The sequence below is a fragment of the Mustela nigripes genome, chromosome 17 (assembly GCF_022355385.1).
Source record: "Mustela nigripes isolate SB6536 chromosome 17, MUSNIG.SB6536, whole genome shotgun sequence".
Lineage (NCBI taxonomy): Eukaryota > Metazoa > Chordata > Mammalia > Carnivora > Mustelidae > Mustela > Mustela nigripes.
The window spans coordinates 27173447-27191956 of record NC_081573.1 but is presented as its reverse complement, the minus strand read 5'-3'; the positions used below and the strand labels follow the sequence as shown (position 1 = coordinate 27191956).

Here is an 18510-nt window from a genome sequence, read left to right as displayed (position 1 = left end):
TGATTCTTCTTCCATTGATGACATTTGGATTGCTTCCACTTATTGGCAACTATGAATAATGCTGCTACGCACATGGATGTGCAAATACCTCTTCGATATTGCAGCTCTTTTGAATATATACTCAGAAGTGGGATTGTGAGATCATATGAAGTTCTGATTTTAAAATTTTGAGGAGCTTCCAGACTATTTTCCATAGCCGTCACACTATTTTATAATCGCTCCAACAGTACACAAAGGTTCCAACTGCTCTCCAACCCCACCAATACTTGTTTCTGGGTTGTTGTTGTTGTTGTTGTTGTTTGATGGTAGCCATCCTAATGGGTGTGAAGTGATATCTTACTGTGTTCTCTCTTTCTTTCTTTTTTTTTAAAGTAAGCTCTATGCCCAGTGTGGGGCTTGAGTTTTAAACTCAATTTAAACTCAAATCCTGAGATCAGGGGTTGCATGCTCTACTAACTGAGCCAGCCGGGCATACCTTATTGTGGTTTTGATTTGCATTTTTCTGATAATTAGTGAAATAGAGCATCTTTTTAGGTGCTGAGTGCCTATTATATATCTTGTTGGAGAATGTCTATTCAAGTTCTTTGCTAATTTTTGGATTGGGTTCGTTTTTTTGTTGTTGAATTGTAGGATTCTTTATGTATTTGGCATAGAAGACTGTTATCAGTTATATGGATTGTAGATATTCTCTCTCATCTTGTGAGTTGCCTTTCACCCTGTAAGTAACCTTTTATGTGCAAAAGTAATTTTGGTGTAGTCCAGTTTGTTTTTTTCTTTTGTTGTCTTTGCTTTTAGTGTCATATTCAAGAAATCATTGCCAAATCCAGTGTCATAAAGCTATTCCCCCATCTTTTCTTCTAAGGCTTTAATAGTTTCAGGTCTTTCATTTAAATCTTAGATACACTTTGAGTTAATTTTTGTAAATGGTGTAAGGTAAAAGGGTCCAACTTCATTCTTTCGCATGTGGATGCTAGTTTTCCCAGCCCAGTTTGTTGAAGACTATCCTTTTCCCATTGAATGGTCTTGGCACTTCCTAAAAAATTATTTAACCCTCCTATTTGAGGGTATATTTCTGGACTTTCAGTTCTTTTGGTCTGTGTATCTGTTTTTATAACAGTACCACACTGTTTTCATTCCTGTGCTTTGTAATAAGTTTTGAAATCAGGACGTGTGGAACTTCCAACTTTGTTCTTTTTTTTTTTTTTTTCAAGATTATTTTGGTTATTTTGGGTCCCTTGGAATTCCATATGAAATGTAGGATGGAATGTTCAGCTTTTGCAAAAAAGTCATTGAGATTTTTATAGGAATTACACTGAGTCTGTACATTGTTTCAGGTAATATTGACATTGTAATAATACTAAATATTCCAGCTTGTGAAGATGGTATATCTTTCCACTTATTGGTGTCTTCTTTTTTTTTTTAAAGATTTTTATTTATTTATTCGACAGAGAGAGATCACAGTAGGCAGAGAGGCAGGCAGAGAGAGGGGAAGGGAAGCAGGCCCCCTGCTGAGCAGAGAGCCCGATGCGGGACTCGATCCCAGGACCCTGAGATCATGACCTGAGCCGAAGGCAGCGGCTTAACCCACTGAGCCACCCAGGCGCCCCTATTGGTGTCTTCTTTAACTTCTTTCAACAACACTTCATAGTTTTCAGTGTACATAGTCTTTGACCTCCTTTTTTAAGATTGTTCCTAAGTATTTTATTGGTTTTTCTTATTGTAAATGGAATTGTTTTCTGAATTTCTTTTCATATTGTTCATTGGTAGTGTATAGGATTGCAACTGTTTCTTGCAAGTTGATTTTGTGTCCTACAATTTAGCTTAATTTGTTTATTATTCTAACAGGTTTTTTCTTTTTTTTAAAGACTTTATTTATTTATTTGACAGACAGATCACAAGTAGGCAGAGAAAGAGGGGGGAAGCAGGCTCCCTGCCAAGCAGAGAGCCCAATGTGGGGCTTGATCCCAGGATGCTGGGATCATGATCTGAGCCGAAGGCAGAGGCTTCAACCCACTGAGCCATCCAGGTGCCCCGTTTTTGTTTTTGTTTTTAAATTTTTTTATTAACATACAATGTATTATTAGCCCCAGGGCTAACAGTTTTTTTTTTTTTTTTTAAGTTGTTTTTGGTGCAGTGCTTTGTAGGATTTTCTCTACATATATAACATCATGTCATCATTAGAGATAATTTTACTTTTTCAATTTGGATGCCTCTTATTTCTTTTTGTTTCTTAATTGCTGTGGCTAGGACTTCCAGTCTTTCGTTGGAAAGAAGTGGTGAAAGTGGGCATCTGTGGGGCGACTGGGTGGCTCAGTGGGTTAAAGTCTCTGCCTTTGGCTCAGGTCATAATCCCTGGGTTCTGGAATCAAGCTCCGCATCGGGGTCTCTGCTCGGCAAGGAGCCTGCTTCTTCCCCTCTCTCTCTGCCTGCCTCTCTCTGCCTATTTGTGATCTCTGTCTGTCAAATGAATAAATAAAATATTAAAAAAAAAAAAAAGTGGGCATCTTTGTCTTGTTCCAGATCTTAGAGGAAAAGCTTGTAGTCTCACCATTGAGCATGATGTTAGCTTTGGGCTTTTCATATATAGCGTTTATTATGTTGAGGTAGTTTACTTGTATTTTTAATTTGTAGAATAGTTGTAGAGTACTTTTTTTTTAAATCATGAAAGTTTATTGAATTTTGTCAAGTGATTCCTGCATCAGTTAAGATCATGTGAATTCCTTCATCCTGTTAACTGCACATTGATTGATTTTCATATGTTGAACCATCCTTGCATTAAAGGAATAAATTGTGCTTGGTTATGGTGTATAATAGTCATTTTAATGTTCTTTTGAATCCCAATTGTTAACCATTTTTGGAAGGTTTTTGCAGCAGTGTTTATAAAGTACATTGATTTACAGTTTTCTGGTAGTGTCTCTCTGGCTTTGGTATCAGGGTAATGCTGGCTTCATAGAATGAGTAAGAAAGTGTTTCCTTCTCTTCAGTTTTTTGGAGGAGTTTGAGAAAGATCTGTTACTTCTTTAAATGTTTGGTAGGGTTCACCAGTGAAGCCATCTGGTTTAGAGTGTTCTTTATGGAAATTGCTTGCTTGCTTGTTCTTGTTTTTGTTTCTCTTTCACCTCTTGCTCTCCCAAAGAATAAGAACAGTCAACAGTGGCAAAAGGCAGCTGCAGAAGCAACAGCCAGAGCTGGCTTTTTGCTCAGGAGAGAATACTACACCTTTCCTCAGGGTATTTAGTACTCCACACATTCAGAGAAACTTTTCTAGTAACAAACTATAGAAATGGTCCCTGGAAGTAGAGTGTTCCATGGAGTTCTTAATCTTCTTACTAGTTACAGATTTTTCAGATTTTTTATTTGTTCATGATTCAGTCTTGGTAGGTTGTATATTTCTAGGAATTTGTGCATTTCTTCAAGGTTATCCAGTTTGTCGTGTATCATTACACATAGTCCTCTCTTTTTATTAATACTTGTTTTTGAGAGAGAGTGCCTATGAATGGGAGGGGCAGAGAGAATCCCAAGCAGACTGTGCTGAGCCCCACGTGGGGCCCAGTCCCACAATCCCGAGATCATGTCACTGAGGTCATGACCTGAGCTGAAACCAAGAGTCAGACATACAAGTGAATTCGTCACCCAGGTGCCCTCATAGTACTCTTAAAATCCTTTCTATTTATGTTAAAATGGTAGTAATGTTTTCTCTTTTATAACTGATTTTAGTTATTTGTGTGTGTGTGTGTGTTTTAATCCTGATTAAAGGTTTATCAATTTTGTTGATCTCTCCAAAGAACTAACTCTTCATTTTATTGATTTTTGTCTATTGTTTTTCTAATCTTTATTTATCTCTGATCTAATCTTTATTATGTCCTTCCTCCTGCTAGCTTTGGGTTATCTGTTCTTCTTTTTCTAGTTCCTTAAGTGGTAAAGTTAGGTTGTTGATTAGAGATATTTTTTAAAAGATTTTATTTATTTGACAGAGAGAGAGGGAGCACAAGCAGAGGGAGTGGCAGGCAGAGGGAGAGGGGGAAGCAGGCTCCTTTTGAGCAGGAAGCCTGATGTGCGGCTTGATCCCAGGACCCTGGGATCATGACCTGAGTGGAAGGCAGAGGCTTTAACCCACTGAGCCACCCAGGCGCCCCCATTTTTTTTTTTTTTTTTTTAATTGAAGAAGCATGTCCTTTTTGTCTTCTAGTTTCCCATCGTCTATGCCAATTGCATCTTGTGGTGTCATTTATTTTTTATTTACTTTTAAAGATTTTATTTATTGGGCACCTGGGTGGCTCAGTGGGTTAAGCCGCTGCCTTCGGCTCACGTCATGATCTCAGGGTCCTGGGATCGAGTCCCGCATCGGGCTCTCTGCTCAGCAGGGAGCCTGTTTCCTCCTCTCTCTCTCTGCCTGCCTCTCTGCCTACTTGTGATCTCTCTCTGTCAAATAAATAAATAAAATAAAATAAAGTATATTTAAAAAAAAAAGATTTTATTTATTTATTTGAGAGAGCAAGTGAAAGAAAGCACAAGTAGTGGGAGGGGTAAAGCGAGAGGAAAAAGCAGACTCCCTCCTCAGCAGGGAGCCTGACCTGGGCCTTGATCCCAGAACCCCTGGATCATGACCTGGGCTGAAGGCAACCGCTTAAGCTACTGAGCCACCCTTAATAGGTGGCTTAACCTTTTTTTAAAAGATTTTATTTATTTATTTGACAGAGAGAGAGAGGGAGAGAGCATAAGCATAGGGAGCACAGGCAGATGGAAAGGGAGAACCAGGCTCCCTGTAGAGCATGGTGAGCCCTATGTGAGACTCAGTCCCAGGACCCCAGGATCATGACCTGAGCCAAAGGTAGTTGCTTAACCAACTGAGCCACCCAGGTGCCCTTAGTAGTAGCTTTTAAAAGGAAAACACACGGGGTGCCTGGGTGGCTCAGTGGGTTAAAGACTCTGCCTTTGGCTCAGGTCATGGTCTTAGGGTCCTGGGATGGAGCCCCACATTGGGCTCTCTGCTCAGCAGGGAGCCTGCTTCCTCCCTCTCTCTCTGCCTGCCTCTCTGCCTACTTGTGATCTCTGTCAAATAAATAAATAAAATCTTTATTTAAAAAATTAAAAAAAATAAAAGGAAAACACCCAACATCAAATGTATATATTATTGTAAGAAGGATCCCTAATTTCATATATGAAAAAGTACATGTCTTACATTTGAGAAAATAGGGGAGTGATGGTCATAACTGACTTGGAGTAGCCAACAAACAGATAAACAATGAAAGACTATTTTAATTGTTAAAGGAGGACAAGATGGGTCTAGTACATTTTAGAAAGGCTGATTAGATAAAACTTAAAGATGGAGTACCTGGGTGGCTCAGTCAGTTGGGTATCTGTCTTTGTCTCAGGTCATGGTCCCAGGGTCCTGGGATGCAGTCCTGACTGGGGCTCCCTGCTCAGTAGGAAATATGTTTCTCCCTCTGCATCTCCCCCCCGCCCCCCGTGCTTGTGCTCAAGCATGCACTTTCCCTCTCATAAGTAATAAATAAAATCTTGGAAGAAAGATTAAAAAAAAAAAAAGAAAAATCTTAAAGTGAAAAGCTTTGATACTCTGTCTCTGTGTGTGTATGAACTACCATATATCCCAATCATACTGCTTAATGAGATGTTAATATATGAATCAACTTTCTTAGGTAGCACCCTTAAGGCTTTTGGAAGAATATAGAGTAAAAAACACATAAGTAAAATTTTCTTAAGTCTGTCTGTTTGATATGCTTGAAGTTCATAAATTTTCCCAGAATACAGGTTTGGCAGAGGACACCTCTGTGTTTCTAAAAAGTATTTGCTTTAATAGCTGATATTTGCATGGAATATATAGAAGAGTAGAAGCACTAGAAATAATTTTTCCATGTTTATGCAGCATTCTTTTTTTTTTAAAGAGAGGGTGAGGGCAGTGGTCGAGGGAGAGGAAGAAAGAGAATCTTAAGCAGGCTCCACATCCAGTGCAGAGCCTCACATGGGGCACAACCCCAAGATATGACCTTAGCTGAAATCAAGGGTTCGGTGCTTAACCAACTGAGCCACCCAAGCGTCCCACATACTGTTCATTTCTGATAAAGTTTTGAATCACTTGATTTTCACGTGTTCCATAAGTATTTATTTAACACATGCTATGTATTGGGCTCTGGGTGACTTGAGAAAGTATATATTTGAAGTTCTTGCTTAGCGATTTTATCCAGCAGTTACTGGATTCCCATTTGGTTATCACTAAAGCACATGTTGAAAGGTTGCAAAACAGGTATAATGAGTGGGGAGAATCCCTGACATCTTTTCCTGAAAAGATACTAAAGAGGAAGGAATGAGTAAAAAAATAGAACCGTCTATCTGTCGTGGCAGGAATTCACGTCTCTCCATTTACACACTGTCATTCATAGGGTTTTCTAGCACTTGGTGCTGGTTTTAGGTGATCATCCAAGGCCTGCGCAGAATTTGATTTGACCTAAAAGATCTCACTCCTCTTTGTCACCTGCTAGGTGACTTCTCCTAATTACTCCTAATTACAGCATTTTTTTTCCCTTTTTTTTTTTTTTTAACTTACACTTAAAAAATAATAAGGGCAAAAATGCAGTAAAGTATTAGATGCTTATTGACCTAAATAAACACCGTTATGCAGAAAAAGCTGTTGAGATAGCTGAGAATGAGTATCTGCTCCCAGGTTCCCTGTGGGTAACACGAAGTGTCAGACCGGCAGTGGTTGAGATGTCCTTGTGTGCAGTGAAATCCCGGTTTTCTGTGTGTGGCGGTCACAAAAGGTCGAGGAAATTCCAGTTCTGGTTCCTGTAACTAAAAAGTTAACCTAGCCTGGGGTGCCAAGATGGCTCAGTTGGTTGAGTGTCCAGCTCTTTATTTAGGCTCAGGTCATGATCTCAGGGTTGTGGGATTGAGCCCTGTGTTGAGCTTGGTCTTGGCAAGGAGTCGACTTGAGGATTTTCTCCCTCTCCCTCTGCCCCTCCCTGCTGCTTGCATGCTCACTCACTCTCTCCCTCAAATCTTTTTTTTTTTTTTTTAAGATTTTATTTATTCATTTGAGAGAGAATGCACAAGCAAGGATAGCTACAGGCTGAGGGAGAAGCAGACTCCCCACCAAGCAGGGAGGCTGATGGAGGGCCCAACCCCAGGACCCCAAGATCATGACCTGAGCCAAAGGCAGGCTCTTAACCGACTGAGCCACCCAGGCGCCCTTCAAATAAATAAATCTTAAGAACCAAAAGAAAGTTACCTAATCCTCAAGACCTAATTGTCTACATGTGTTAAATGAGAAGGGCTGGACTTTATGAAACCTGAAAGTCTAGGGAGTTTTAGAGTTTTAAAAAAAAAATTCATTTTAGTAAATTCATTGATTCCGTAGTTATTCATTGAACAGCTTACATTGTGGCAAGCCCTGTTCCATTTGCTGGGGAAACTGTAAACAGACAAAAATCTAGAAGATTACCTTCTAGAATCTTACCGTCTATCTTCTAGATATCTTCTGTCTTCTAGAAGCTTACCTTCCTGCTTGGGATGAGATAATATCCAAATAAGTAAAAATATATAGTATGTGATCAGTGTTCCTCCACACTGTTGAGGTCATCAAAAGCAAGGAATGTTTGAGAAACTGCTTCAGCCAAGAGGAGCCTGGGGAGACATGACCAAAGAATGAAATGTGGTATCCTGGACCAGAAAGAAAGACAGTAGGTAAAAAGGGAGAAGATCAGAATAGAGTATGGGGGCGCCTGGGTGGCTCAGTGGGTTAAGCCTCTGCCTTCGGCTCAGGTCATGATCTCAGGGTCCTGGGATCGAGTCCCGCATCGGGCTCTCTGCTCAGGGGGGAGCCTGCTTCTCTCTCTCTCTCTCTCTCTCTCTGCCTCTCAGCCTACTTGTGATCTCTCTGTCAAATAAATAAATAAATAATGAAAAAAAGAATAGAGTATGGACTTGTTTTAATAAGAGTGTATCAGCATTGGTTCACTAGTTGTAGTAAACATAGTCCAATTTAAAAGATGCTAATAATAGGAGAAACTAAGTGTAAGTTATCTGGGAGATTTCTTACATAGTACTGTCTTTACAATTTTTCTGAAAATCTAGAAGTGCTGTAAAAAATAAAGTTTATGTTTAAAACGTGTGTGTGTGTATGAGTGACAGAGAGAAAACTGAAGCTGGGTCAGAGGGTAGGGAGCACAGGTGGTAAGGATGGTGACGGAGGGCTGGACAGATAAGATAACATTTGGGCAGAGCCCTGGATGGAAGCCACGTGGGTATTTGCAGGGGTGTGGTGGGGTGGTGGTGTTTAAGACAGACCTAGAAGGCATAGCCCCCCAGGAGTGCAGGTGGAAGTAGAGAATTAGGTCAGACCGGTGGGGGGGCTGTGGCAGGGTGGGGGCTGGGCATTAGGTATCTTTTAAGTCCAGATCAGGACTTTGGCATCGACTCTGGACCAGATGCGGGCAAAGCCGTGGGTCTGGCCGCCTTCCCTGTGGCACAGATCCCACATCACATGGCCCTCCTTTCACAGGCTTCTGAAAGTTACCACTTGAGGGCCTCGTTAGGCTTTAGAGCAAGGGTTGGAAACCTACAACCGCAGGCCAAATCCTATCCCACCGGGTTCTCTGCAAAACTGTACAAAGGTGAGCTCCTACCTCTTCCCTCCCTCCCTTCCGTGAGGTGGTTTCATACGTTCATAGACAATTTGTAATTGTTTTGTCACATTCTGTATTCCATCCTGGGATTCTCTCAACTTCCTAAATGATTTGTTAAAATCTGCATACATTAAGGTTCACTCTTTATGCTGTGAAGTTCAGTGGGTTTTGACAAATGCATAGTGTCATGTATCCACCATCACTGTTTCATGCAGAATAATTTCACCGCCTGGAAAAAACCCCTGTGCTTCGCCTATTCAATTCCATCCTGTCAAACCTCTGGCAGCCACTGATCTTTTCACCCATCTTTATAGTTTTGCCTTTTCCGGAATGTCATGTAATTGGAACCATACAGTATATATCCTGTTTAGACTGGCTTCTTTCACTTAGCAATATGCATTTTAAGATTAAGCCAAGTCTCTTTGTGGCTTGATAGCTGTTTTCTTTTTATCACTTAATAATTCTCATTGTCTGGTTGTGCCAGTTTATCTATGTCACCTACTGAAGGGCATCTTGGTTGCTTCCGGTTTGGGGCCATTATGAATAAAGCTGCTATAAACATTCATGTGGAGGTTTTTGTGTGGATATAACGTTTTCAAATCAGTGGGGTGTGATTGCTGAATTGCATGGTGACACTGTTCAGCTGTTACTCAGCCTGTTTTTTTTTTTTTTTGTTTTTTTTTTTAAAGAATATTAGAGAGGAAACCTATGACTTTTTTTGATTTGTGTCCTTTGACAGTGCCATGCTACTACTCTTTTCCTATTTCTGGAGGCTTGATTGAAATTTCTCCAGAGGAGTGTTAAAATTCAAATTGTTTTCAGTGAAATTTGAAATTATGATGGAACTTCTAAGAGTAGATTCTTAAAAATCTTTTTAATTTTAAAATTTATCCCCAGTGGGTCCTACCCTGAGAACTTAATAGATCAGCTGTCTAATAAGTTGAAGTAATTGAGATACAATAGTAACAAGTTAAAAATAATCGTACTAGCATTCCTGGAGGCTTTGGGAGTGACATGTACATTTAATTTGAAATAGTGAGGAAGTGTTTCGATGGACTCTCTTTCCATAGATGTGTAAGCTTCTCTCCATGTAAAGACAACAGAATGCATGATTTCTGACTGGTGCTAAAACTTGAAACATTTTGAAAACACATTGATGTTGAGGTGTGTGGCTGGCTCATTCGGAAGACTGTGTGACTCTTGATCTTGGGGTTGTGAGTTTGAGCCCCACGTTGGGTATAGAGATTACTTAAAAATAAATAAATAAACTTTAAAAAAAAGAAAGGAAAGAAAGAAAACACAATTGATGTGACAGAGGGAAGGTATAAAATGGGAGAAATGCTTGGATTTTTTTTGTTTTATTGTCGTATGGTTATTGATGTGTAATAATACATAGTAAATACCCTGCACATTTTTAAAATGTACAACTTCAGTTTTGACATGTGGATGACCGACCGGCACTACAATCAAGGTAATGAACACGGCTATCATTCCCCAAAGTTTACTTATTTGTCATTGTCATTACCCTTTGTCTTGGCAACAACTAGTCTGTCACTTTTGTCATGATAGATTAGCCTGCATTTTCTTTTCTTTTTTTAAGATTTTATTTATTTATTTGACACAGAGAGAGTGAGAGAGCACAAGCACAGGAAGAGGGAGAAGCAGGCTCCCCACTGAGTAGGGAGCCTGACACAGGGCTTGATCCCAGGATCCTGGGATCATGACCTGAGCTGAAGGCAGCTGCTTAACCGACTGAGCTACCCAGGCTCCCCTAGCTTGCATTTTTTATAAGTTTCTGTATATTGTATATATAATTTATGTGAATTATTTAAATGGAATCATACAGTGTATATTTGTATGGAAAAGTTTCTGGTTTCCCTCAGAATAATTATTTTGAGATTCATCTGTGCTGTTGGGTGGATCAGTACTTCCATTTCTTTGGTGTTGAGTAGTATTCCAATTTATGGTGCCATGGACTGAATTGTGTTCCTTATAATTGCATTTTGGAGCCCTAACCCCCAGCGTGACTGTATTTGCAGACCAGGGCTTTTAGGAGCTGAGTAAGGTTAAATGAGGTCAAAAGGTTGGGGCCCTAATCTTGCAGGACTGGTGGCCTTATAAGAGGAGGAGAAGGAGTCTCCTTCTGCACCATTGAAGGGCTGTGTGAGGGCACAGCAAGGAGGTGGCCTTTGCAAACCAGGAAGAGAGCTCTCGCCAGAACTGGACTATGCAGACATCCTGGTCCTGGACTTCTGCCTCCAGGACTCTGATACAATAAACTTCTCTTGTTTTAGCCACCCAGACTGTGATGTTTTGTTACTGTGGCCTGGGCAGGCTAAGACCTGTGGCTACACCATAGTTTGTTTTGTCATCTTTCTGTGGTTAGACATTTCTAGTTTTTGGCTCTTTGCAAATCTGCTATGAACATTCATGCACAAGTTTTTTAGTAGATCTGTGCTTTCATTTTTACCTGGTAAATATCTACTGGCTTGATTATGTGTTTCACCTTTTAAGAAACTGTCAGATGATTTTCTGAAGTGATTGTACCATTTGTACTAGCAGCATATGAGAATTCTGGTTCCTCTATATCAGTCTTGAGGCTTGAATTTTGAATCGCTCATCCTTAGGTGGTCCACCCAGATGTGCGGAGGAGGCTCTCCACCTGCTAGCGCACGTGGGCAGGCAGCCATTTTCCCTGGGGAGCCCGCTGCCGTACTCTCTAGAGTGTTCTCAAATGGGAATTTATGCCCACGTGAATTTACATTCCATAAAAATACAGAATGGCTTAATATCTTTATTCGTTAAGATTTATCCTTCTTTCATGGCTTTTCCTAGTTTTATTTTGCTTGCAGACCTCCTGTGTTAAGCCCAGACTTTCTGGGCTATGAGGTATTGGAGGGAGCCTGGGTTTTTGAGTCATACATACCTGGATTTGAATTTGGGCTTTATGGCTTAGCTTTGTAGCAAGTCGTGTGAACTGACTCTCCATTTCCTCATCTTTTTCTAAAAAGCGTTGGGAGATTGGTAATACCCAGCTTGGTTGGTTGTTATAAGTCTTAAGTATAATGCATTGAAAACATTTTCATTGAACATCTTGGAAACTCTTCATTTCCCAAGATATAATTTGTAATTAGAAGTCCCATTTCTGACTGACCTGCTACCCACGGAGTAGGAGAGGAATTGAAGTTTTAATGGGTGCCACCAGTTAGAGGGAGGCCCAGAATACATAGCAAAATGCCAGGGCTTAAGATAACCTTGCAGCGTTTAATAACATCCAGGCCTTCCTTTGGCCATTTGTGGATTTATCTCCTGTTCCTATTTATGTATTTACACAAAGACAATTCCTTCTGAGTGTGGTTCCTTTTAGTAGCCCAATTTGTGAACCACCAGCATCCACGGTACTTAGGGAATGTTTTTAAGGAGGAGAAAAGGAACACACCGTGGCTCTGGGAGGGATGTTTCTCAGGCTTCTGGGATCCCAGCCAGTGTACACGGCTGTCTGCCTTTCTCAGAGCGGGAGCTGCCGTATTTGAGTGCGGGCCTTTTGGCCTGCGGACTCCTTTGTCCAGCTGGCTGAGGTGCGTTGAGTGCTTTGGGCCTTCTCTCCCATGGAGAAGTGGGACTTATTCTTTGATGGCCGGGCCAGACTGCTCATCTGATGTTACTGGAGTTTGAAAGGTTGTCCTTGTCATCGAGTGGTTGGCATTAGTGTGGCCAGGTCGGTTAGAGTGGGAACTGCAGGCGAAAGGGAAGGTCCTGATGAGGTGGGAAGTGTGGGTGTCCGGTGGCGCTGGATTTGTTTTGCCAGGTGAGGGTGTCTGGGGCCTTCTCTCCCCTGCCCAGCCACTGGGTTCCAAGTGTCCTGCAGTGTTTCTCCTTAGAGCCGGCTGGCTTTCTTGGCATCATTCAGTCTAGTTGCTAGGAAGCCGAATAAGGCAAATGCAACTTCCTTTTGACTTACTCACATTGAACCATCTGCTTATTCCTTCTCATGGCCTTCAAACTTGGCTAGGATCATTGAGAAGAGGGTCGAGTGGAGCATCTGTGCTCCTGATCCTTTTTGGAAAAGGAAAGCTTTCTAATAACTCTTTAACCCTCTCGGTCCAAATTCATCGTAGTTCCTCTTGTTTAGCCCCTTGTTTCTTTCAGCTAACAATTTGGAGCAGGCGTTTTCTTCTTAGGCTTTGCCCCTTATTTTTGTCTTGGATTTAGATCAGTGTTAATTCATTAACCACTACCACTTCTAAATGAGGAAGACATTGTCGATGTGCATGGAATGCATTTGGCATGTAAACCTAACAGTGGTTTTAATCGAGGACTTCGACTGCTTAGAACTGATGCACACGAATGATTCAGGAATGTTCTTGATAAGTGCCATTGTGGAGTTGGTGTCAGATACATACATTAAAGGTGCCTGATAATTTGTGAAAATTTATGGTGATGTTGGTGGAGCATCTACCAAAGAGAAGCTTCTAAAAAAAAAAATCGGATTTTTAAAAAATTACCAAAAACCACCAGCATTGCATTCTTACTTCTCTTTCGGTTTAATTCAGTTCATTTGGGTAAATCTGATTCATTATGTTGAAGCCCCTTTCCTTTCCTGCATTTATAATGGTCTTTTCTTGTGAGAGAGCTCTGCCTTCAGTTGTCAGCTCTGGAAAAGCATTGAGCAAACAAATTAGATGAAAATAGAAATAAGCATTACAAAATAGAATAGAGATTCTGAAAGAAAAAAAAAAGAAGTCTTCAGAAAAGCATTGTTCGAGTTTTAAAAATCCAGTCTCACTGAAGATTTAATCACCTTTGAGTGTACCAGAACTGTGGAAAGTAACATGTGGGCTATGGGAAATAATTTCTTCTTAAGTGTAATTTTGTCTTTGTTGGTTTTTTAGCAGCAAGCCATATAAACCTTTTCCGCCGACTTCTTATTCTCCCCAAGAGGGCTACTTAAAGGAGGGTGAAGACATGCTAAGGTAAAGTTTTATTGTTCTGGCTCAATTTGCTAAAAGCTTTAGTAGTAATGTAGATGTGTTCTTACTGTGCAGACTTACGTGTTTGTTAAAATTGATGCTATTAATATTTGCTTTTTGGGAAGTCCCTCAGGTCAGCTTGATCATATTAAGCCCTTCTGCTTTAACTTCTCCCTTCCCATAGCCATTTGGACTCGAGTAACTAAAACAGGCTTACGAACTGGAGGGACTCGACCACCCGAGCCCCTTTGTGAGCTCTCCCTGGGTGACCCACTGCAGCGGGCCCTCCACTCCCTTCTTCCACACCTCCCCACCTTTTTTTGTGCCACCATCTGACCGTGGGTAGATGCTCTAAAAATGCGAATGTATTTTAGTTAGGAGGTGAATCAGTATTCCAGTACAAATAAAGTCCCTGAAAAATGGTTTGGAAGGGAAATGCAAGGGAAAGAGCACCTGGGTGGCTGGGTCAGTTAAGCGTCTGACTGTTGATTTCTGCTCAGGTCATGATCTCAGGGCCGTGCCATGGAGCTCTGCGCCCTGCTCGTGCTTAGCATGGAGTCTGTTTGAGATTCTCTCGGTCCCTTCCCTCTCCCGTGTTCTCTTTCTCTCCCGAACGGATAAATAGATTAAAAAGTGATACTAAAAAATAAAAATCCCTTTCAGAGTCCTCCCCACCCTCCCTCTATTTATTTATTTATTTTAAAGATTTTTATTTATTTGACAGAGAGATAGACAGTGAGAGAGGGAATACAAGCAGGGGGAGTGGGAGAGGGAGAAGCAACTCCCCGCAGAGCAGGGAGCCCAACACGGGGCTCGATCCCAGACCCCAGGATCAGGATCACGACCGGAGCTGAAGGCAGACACCTAACGACTGAGCCACCCAGGCGCCCCACTCTGCCCTTAATTTTAATTGAAATGGCTCATCCTGGTATATTGTTCTAGAACTTTCTTTCAAGTAAAATGTCACGAAGGATTATTGATCCTCATCGGTTTTGACCACCACGTAGGATTCCAAAGTCTGTAAACCAGTTTTGAAGGTAATCTCACGTAGTTGAGTCTGTCTTCCACATTCAGCAGTGGAGTTCCAAGTAACTAAGGAGGTAAATCAACACGGCACTACAGGACTCCTGCTTTGGATCTACCTCTGTAGTTTTGGTTTTACCAAAACTACAGAGGTAGATCCAAAGCAGTTTTCCTTGAACTGTATCTGAATTGATTTTTATATGTATGAACCTTGACAGGGCCTCTCTCTTGCCTGCATTAAAGATGAGATTTGTGTCAGATTAGATTAATAATTCAAAATTGAAAAATGCCTTCCTCGACTGCGGAAGCACTTGGAAGTATAGAATTCAGGAGTGACTGTTAATGGGGGTTAGTCTCTCTCAGGTAATGTTTCCTGACAATGAGACTCCGAATACTTGCACCGGTCGGCGATATTCTGAAGGAGGGATTTTCTTAGCTTTGGCGTGAAGGAAGCCTAAAGGCAGAGATGGATGAGAATGGCCTGCATCTGTTGAAGGCTTCTCCTGCATCAGACACTGTACTAAGGGCTTTACCTACTTGAACTCATTGGATCCTCATAACAGCACTTCTAGGGAGGTTCCGATAGCCCCATTTCACAGGTGGGGAGACTGAGGCTGAGCAGTGTTAAGTAAGTCGTTCAAGCTTCCCAGTTAGTAGGTGACAGCACTGAGATTCATACCCAGGCAGCTGCAATTTCAACATCAGGCTGCTTTTCCTGGATGGCCACATACCAGCTTCTGGGGTGCATTCCCAACCCTGTCTGATTTACTTAGAGTGGTGGTGAGCAGTTTTCAGACCACTTTGAAAAAGATTCTGAATAAACTGTGAGAGAAAGCCAGCAAGAACACAGCCTAGCAAGGGGTAGAGAAAGCAGGCAACTTGAGGAATGGCCTCTGGAGCCAACGGCTAGTGTTTGTCGGAGACAGTACACAAAGATGAAGTCTGTGTGGGGGAAGGAAGCATTCTTGGGGAGCTCAGGGTGCTCAGGCAGTAGGGGAGGCCTGGATTCAGGCAAAAGCTTTGCCTCTTAAGAGTCTGGAGCCACGTCTTTGCTGTGTCAGGGAATTGGTTGTGGCCAACAACCCAAATGAAAATTGTATAGGAGACGAGCAAAGGGATCGACGTTTGCTGGCAGCTTGCTGAATAGTTGTGGGTTGAGCGTGTTCCGTGGCTGCTTTGCCATGCAGCGTGATGCCTCTGGTGAGAAAGGAACTAATTGCTGCCTGCCGAGGTGGTTCTCTCCCTGGCAGGACACTCCTTGTGGACAGACACACTGGTGTCTGGATGCTGGAGAGCTGCAGTAAAAATGCCTGATTTAGGGTACAGAGTGCCTCGAATTCCCCCCTTTCTTCTGTTAAATCACAGCAAAGGGGACTACTTTAGATGGCTAATAGATTACCCAGCATCTGTGCGCTCTTTTGCATGCCTTCAGCAAGGGAAAATGGCTGGCTCACAGGGGCTGTAGAGTGTTCAGGAGTAAAGTGAGCAGACCTCATTGCCTCATTTTTTACCCGTAGCCAGTGAAGACCTTCAGAGGTAAGCGCTGCTTCTTCAAATGGTGTACACGGCTGCTAGAATTATCTCCTCTTTAAAATAAACACCTTCGGGGCACCTGGGTGGCTCAGTGGGTTAAAGCCTCTGCCTTCGGCTCAGGTCATGACCTCAGGGTCCTGGGATAGAGCCTTGGGCTCTTTGCTCCGCGGGGAGCCTGCTTCCCCCACCCCCCCTCTACCTGCTTCTCTGCCTACTTGTGATCTCTGTCAAATAAATAAATAAAATCTTTTTAATAAATAAATAAAATAAACACCTTCGTGTATGGGCTTCTATCAGTCTGTCTTGACAAAGATCAATGGCTCCACGTAGTACTTTTCGTCATAACAGGCAAGAGGAAGTGAATGGGAGAGAACAGAAAAACTCCAGAAACTCGCCATAATTTTAAAATGAGAACAGATTATTGAGCGTGTTTCTATCCCTGTGTAGACACAGCCCTTCTTTGGGTGCATACGCATTGTGCCAGGCGACCTGGTGTTTATTTCTTGGCTTTTGGGGACGCATTGAGAGGGAAACTCAGTTTGCACAAACTATTATGTTTTCATGCATCCAATAGCGTTGAAGAATTACGGCGGAATGTGGCTGATTATTCAAAAAGGCACGAAGAGAACCACGAGCGGCCCCAGTCCACTCAGTTCGGTAAGAGTCTTGCTGAGATCCTCCTGTTTTCCTCATCTATTCTTCATAGAGCTGTTGCCATTCATTTTCACTTTTGTAAAAAACCCTGAAAACCTTCAGTGATTGCTTTTGCCCTTGCAAGAGCATGAACACGTCAATATTTTTCAGGTGATGCCGGTGGCAGGGACACTCAGAAAGAACGGCTTTTCCAGCACTTTTATCAAATGATTCAGAAAGAACGTGATCGAGAGAGGCCTTCAGACTGTGTTATTGTTTCTATCAACAACGAACAAAGGTATATTTTATTTCTTTCTAGCCTGTCGAATAAGAATGTGTACAAATGGAATAATTAACTATTCAGCCTTACGTACATAAGTCACTAAAAGAGAATGGAAAAGACTCAGGAAATGCTGTTAGAACACTGCTCTAGGGGGCGCCTGGGTTGCTCAGTGGGTTGGGCGACTGCCTTTGGCTCAGGTCGTGGTCCTGGAGTCCTGGGATCAAGTCTTGCATTGGGCTCCCAGCTCCATGGGGAGTCTCCTCCCTCTGACCTTCTCCCCTCTCATGCTCTCTCTCTCAAATGAATAAATAAAATCTTAAAAACAAAAAACAAAAAAGAACACCGCTCTAGGAATTACAAGAATGTGCTATTGGGTTTACCATCCTGTGGCTGTGGCTGGGGAGGTTTCTGATGATAACTTTTTTTTTTTTTTTTTTTTTTTTTAATGATAACTCTCTTACTCAGTTTTCTGTATTGCTCAAGTTTTCTGCAATGAGTGTCCATCGATTTTGTAATCAGGGAGAAAAAAACAAGGCTATTTTCAGACTGGGTTCTGTGTGCTGGGCACTGTCCTAGGCTCTGGGAGTACTTGAGTGAACGTAACAGACACACCTTTACCTTTGGGTGCTGACAGTCTAGTGTAGGACCCACAAGTTGGCCTCACTGATAATTTCAGAGATGGGTTCCTCTCCTTTCTTAACTGCTTATTGAATTCCTTTCAGCCTTTGTCCTTGCTATTTTTCCTTCGATGTGGAATGCCCGTTCCTTCTTCTCCATCTGTAACTCGTGCAAGCTAACACTTGTAACTTGTATAGGCTACTTAACACCTGCAACTCATCCACGCCACTTTTGGCCTGTTTTGGCCTGGTCTCCTGCCCTCTTCACTGTCTCCAGCTCGTCCTTTGGGTCTGCATAGTGCCCTGATCTTATACACCATTGCTATCACTTGAAGGCGGACAGGAGAATTAATGTGGGATGATAATTGTCTCTGGATTCTGTCGGGTTTCGTAGTGCTTGGCGAAGACCGTGTCGACAAACGGTTGGTGGGAGGCATGCGCACTTACTCCAGGCGAGGTGCGGAGTGAGGGATCCTGCAGACTTCAGACATGAGAACTAATCATTCCTGAACAGGAGACCAGGCACGCACAAAACATAACTCAGCATGAAGGCAGCACTGGTGTTCTCACTCTGTGTGAAAATCGACAATCTTGAAATGACTTCAGAATTCTTATTCTGTGATACCTGCTTTACAGAAACCTAATGTATTTGTAGGTAGCATCTTTACTGTTAGAGTTTGTGAAAGCAAAATTATAGCTTCATCTCATTTGGAGGGTATTTGGGTTGGATCTTGGGAGAAAACGGCCTGGAAGAAATGAGGTCAGTCACAGCATGGGGAGGGTGGAGAGGCCAATTCCTTTTACATTAG

General features: G+C 42.0%; 1 protein-coding gene and 1 pseudogene across 1 annotated transcript in view; one reads left to right on the top strand and one right to left on the bottom strand.

The window, feature by feature from the left end:
• The window catches only part of LOC132005342 (uncharacterized), a 75025-nt gene that overhangs the window by 43818 nt on the left and 12697 nt on the right, over positions 1–18510 (top strand). The window contains exons 3-5 of the mRNA XM_059382344.1: positions 13538–13615; positions 16743–16825; positions 16973–17099. Coding sequence (XP_059238327.1) covers positions 13538–13615; positions 16743–16825; positions 16973–17099 — 288 coding nt within the window. The remainder of the gene's footprint in view (positions 1–13537; positions 13616–16742; positions 16826–16972; positions 17100–18510) is intronic.
• On the bottom strand, positions 3118–3306 carry LOC132006255 (small nucleolar RNA U3; annotated as a pseudogene).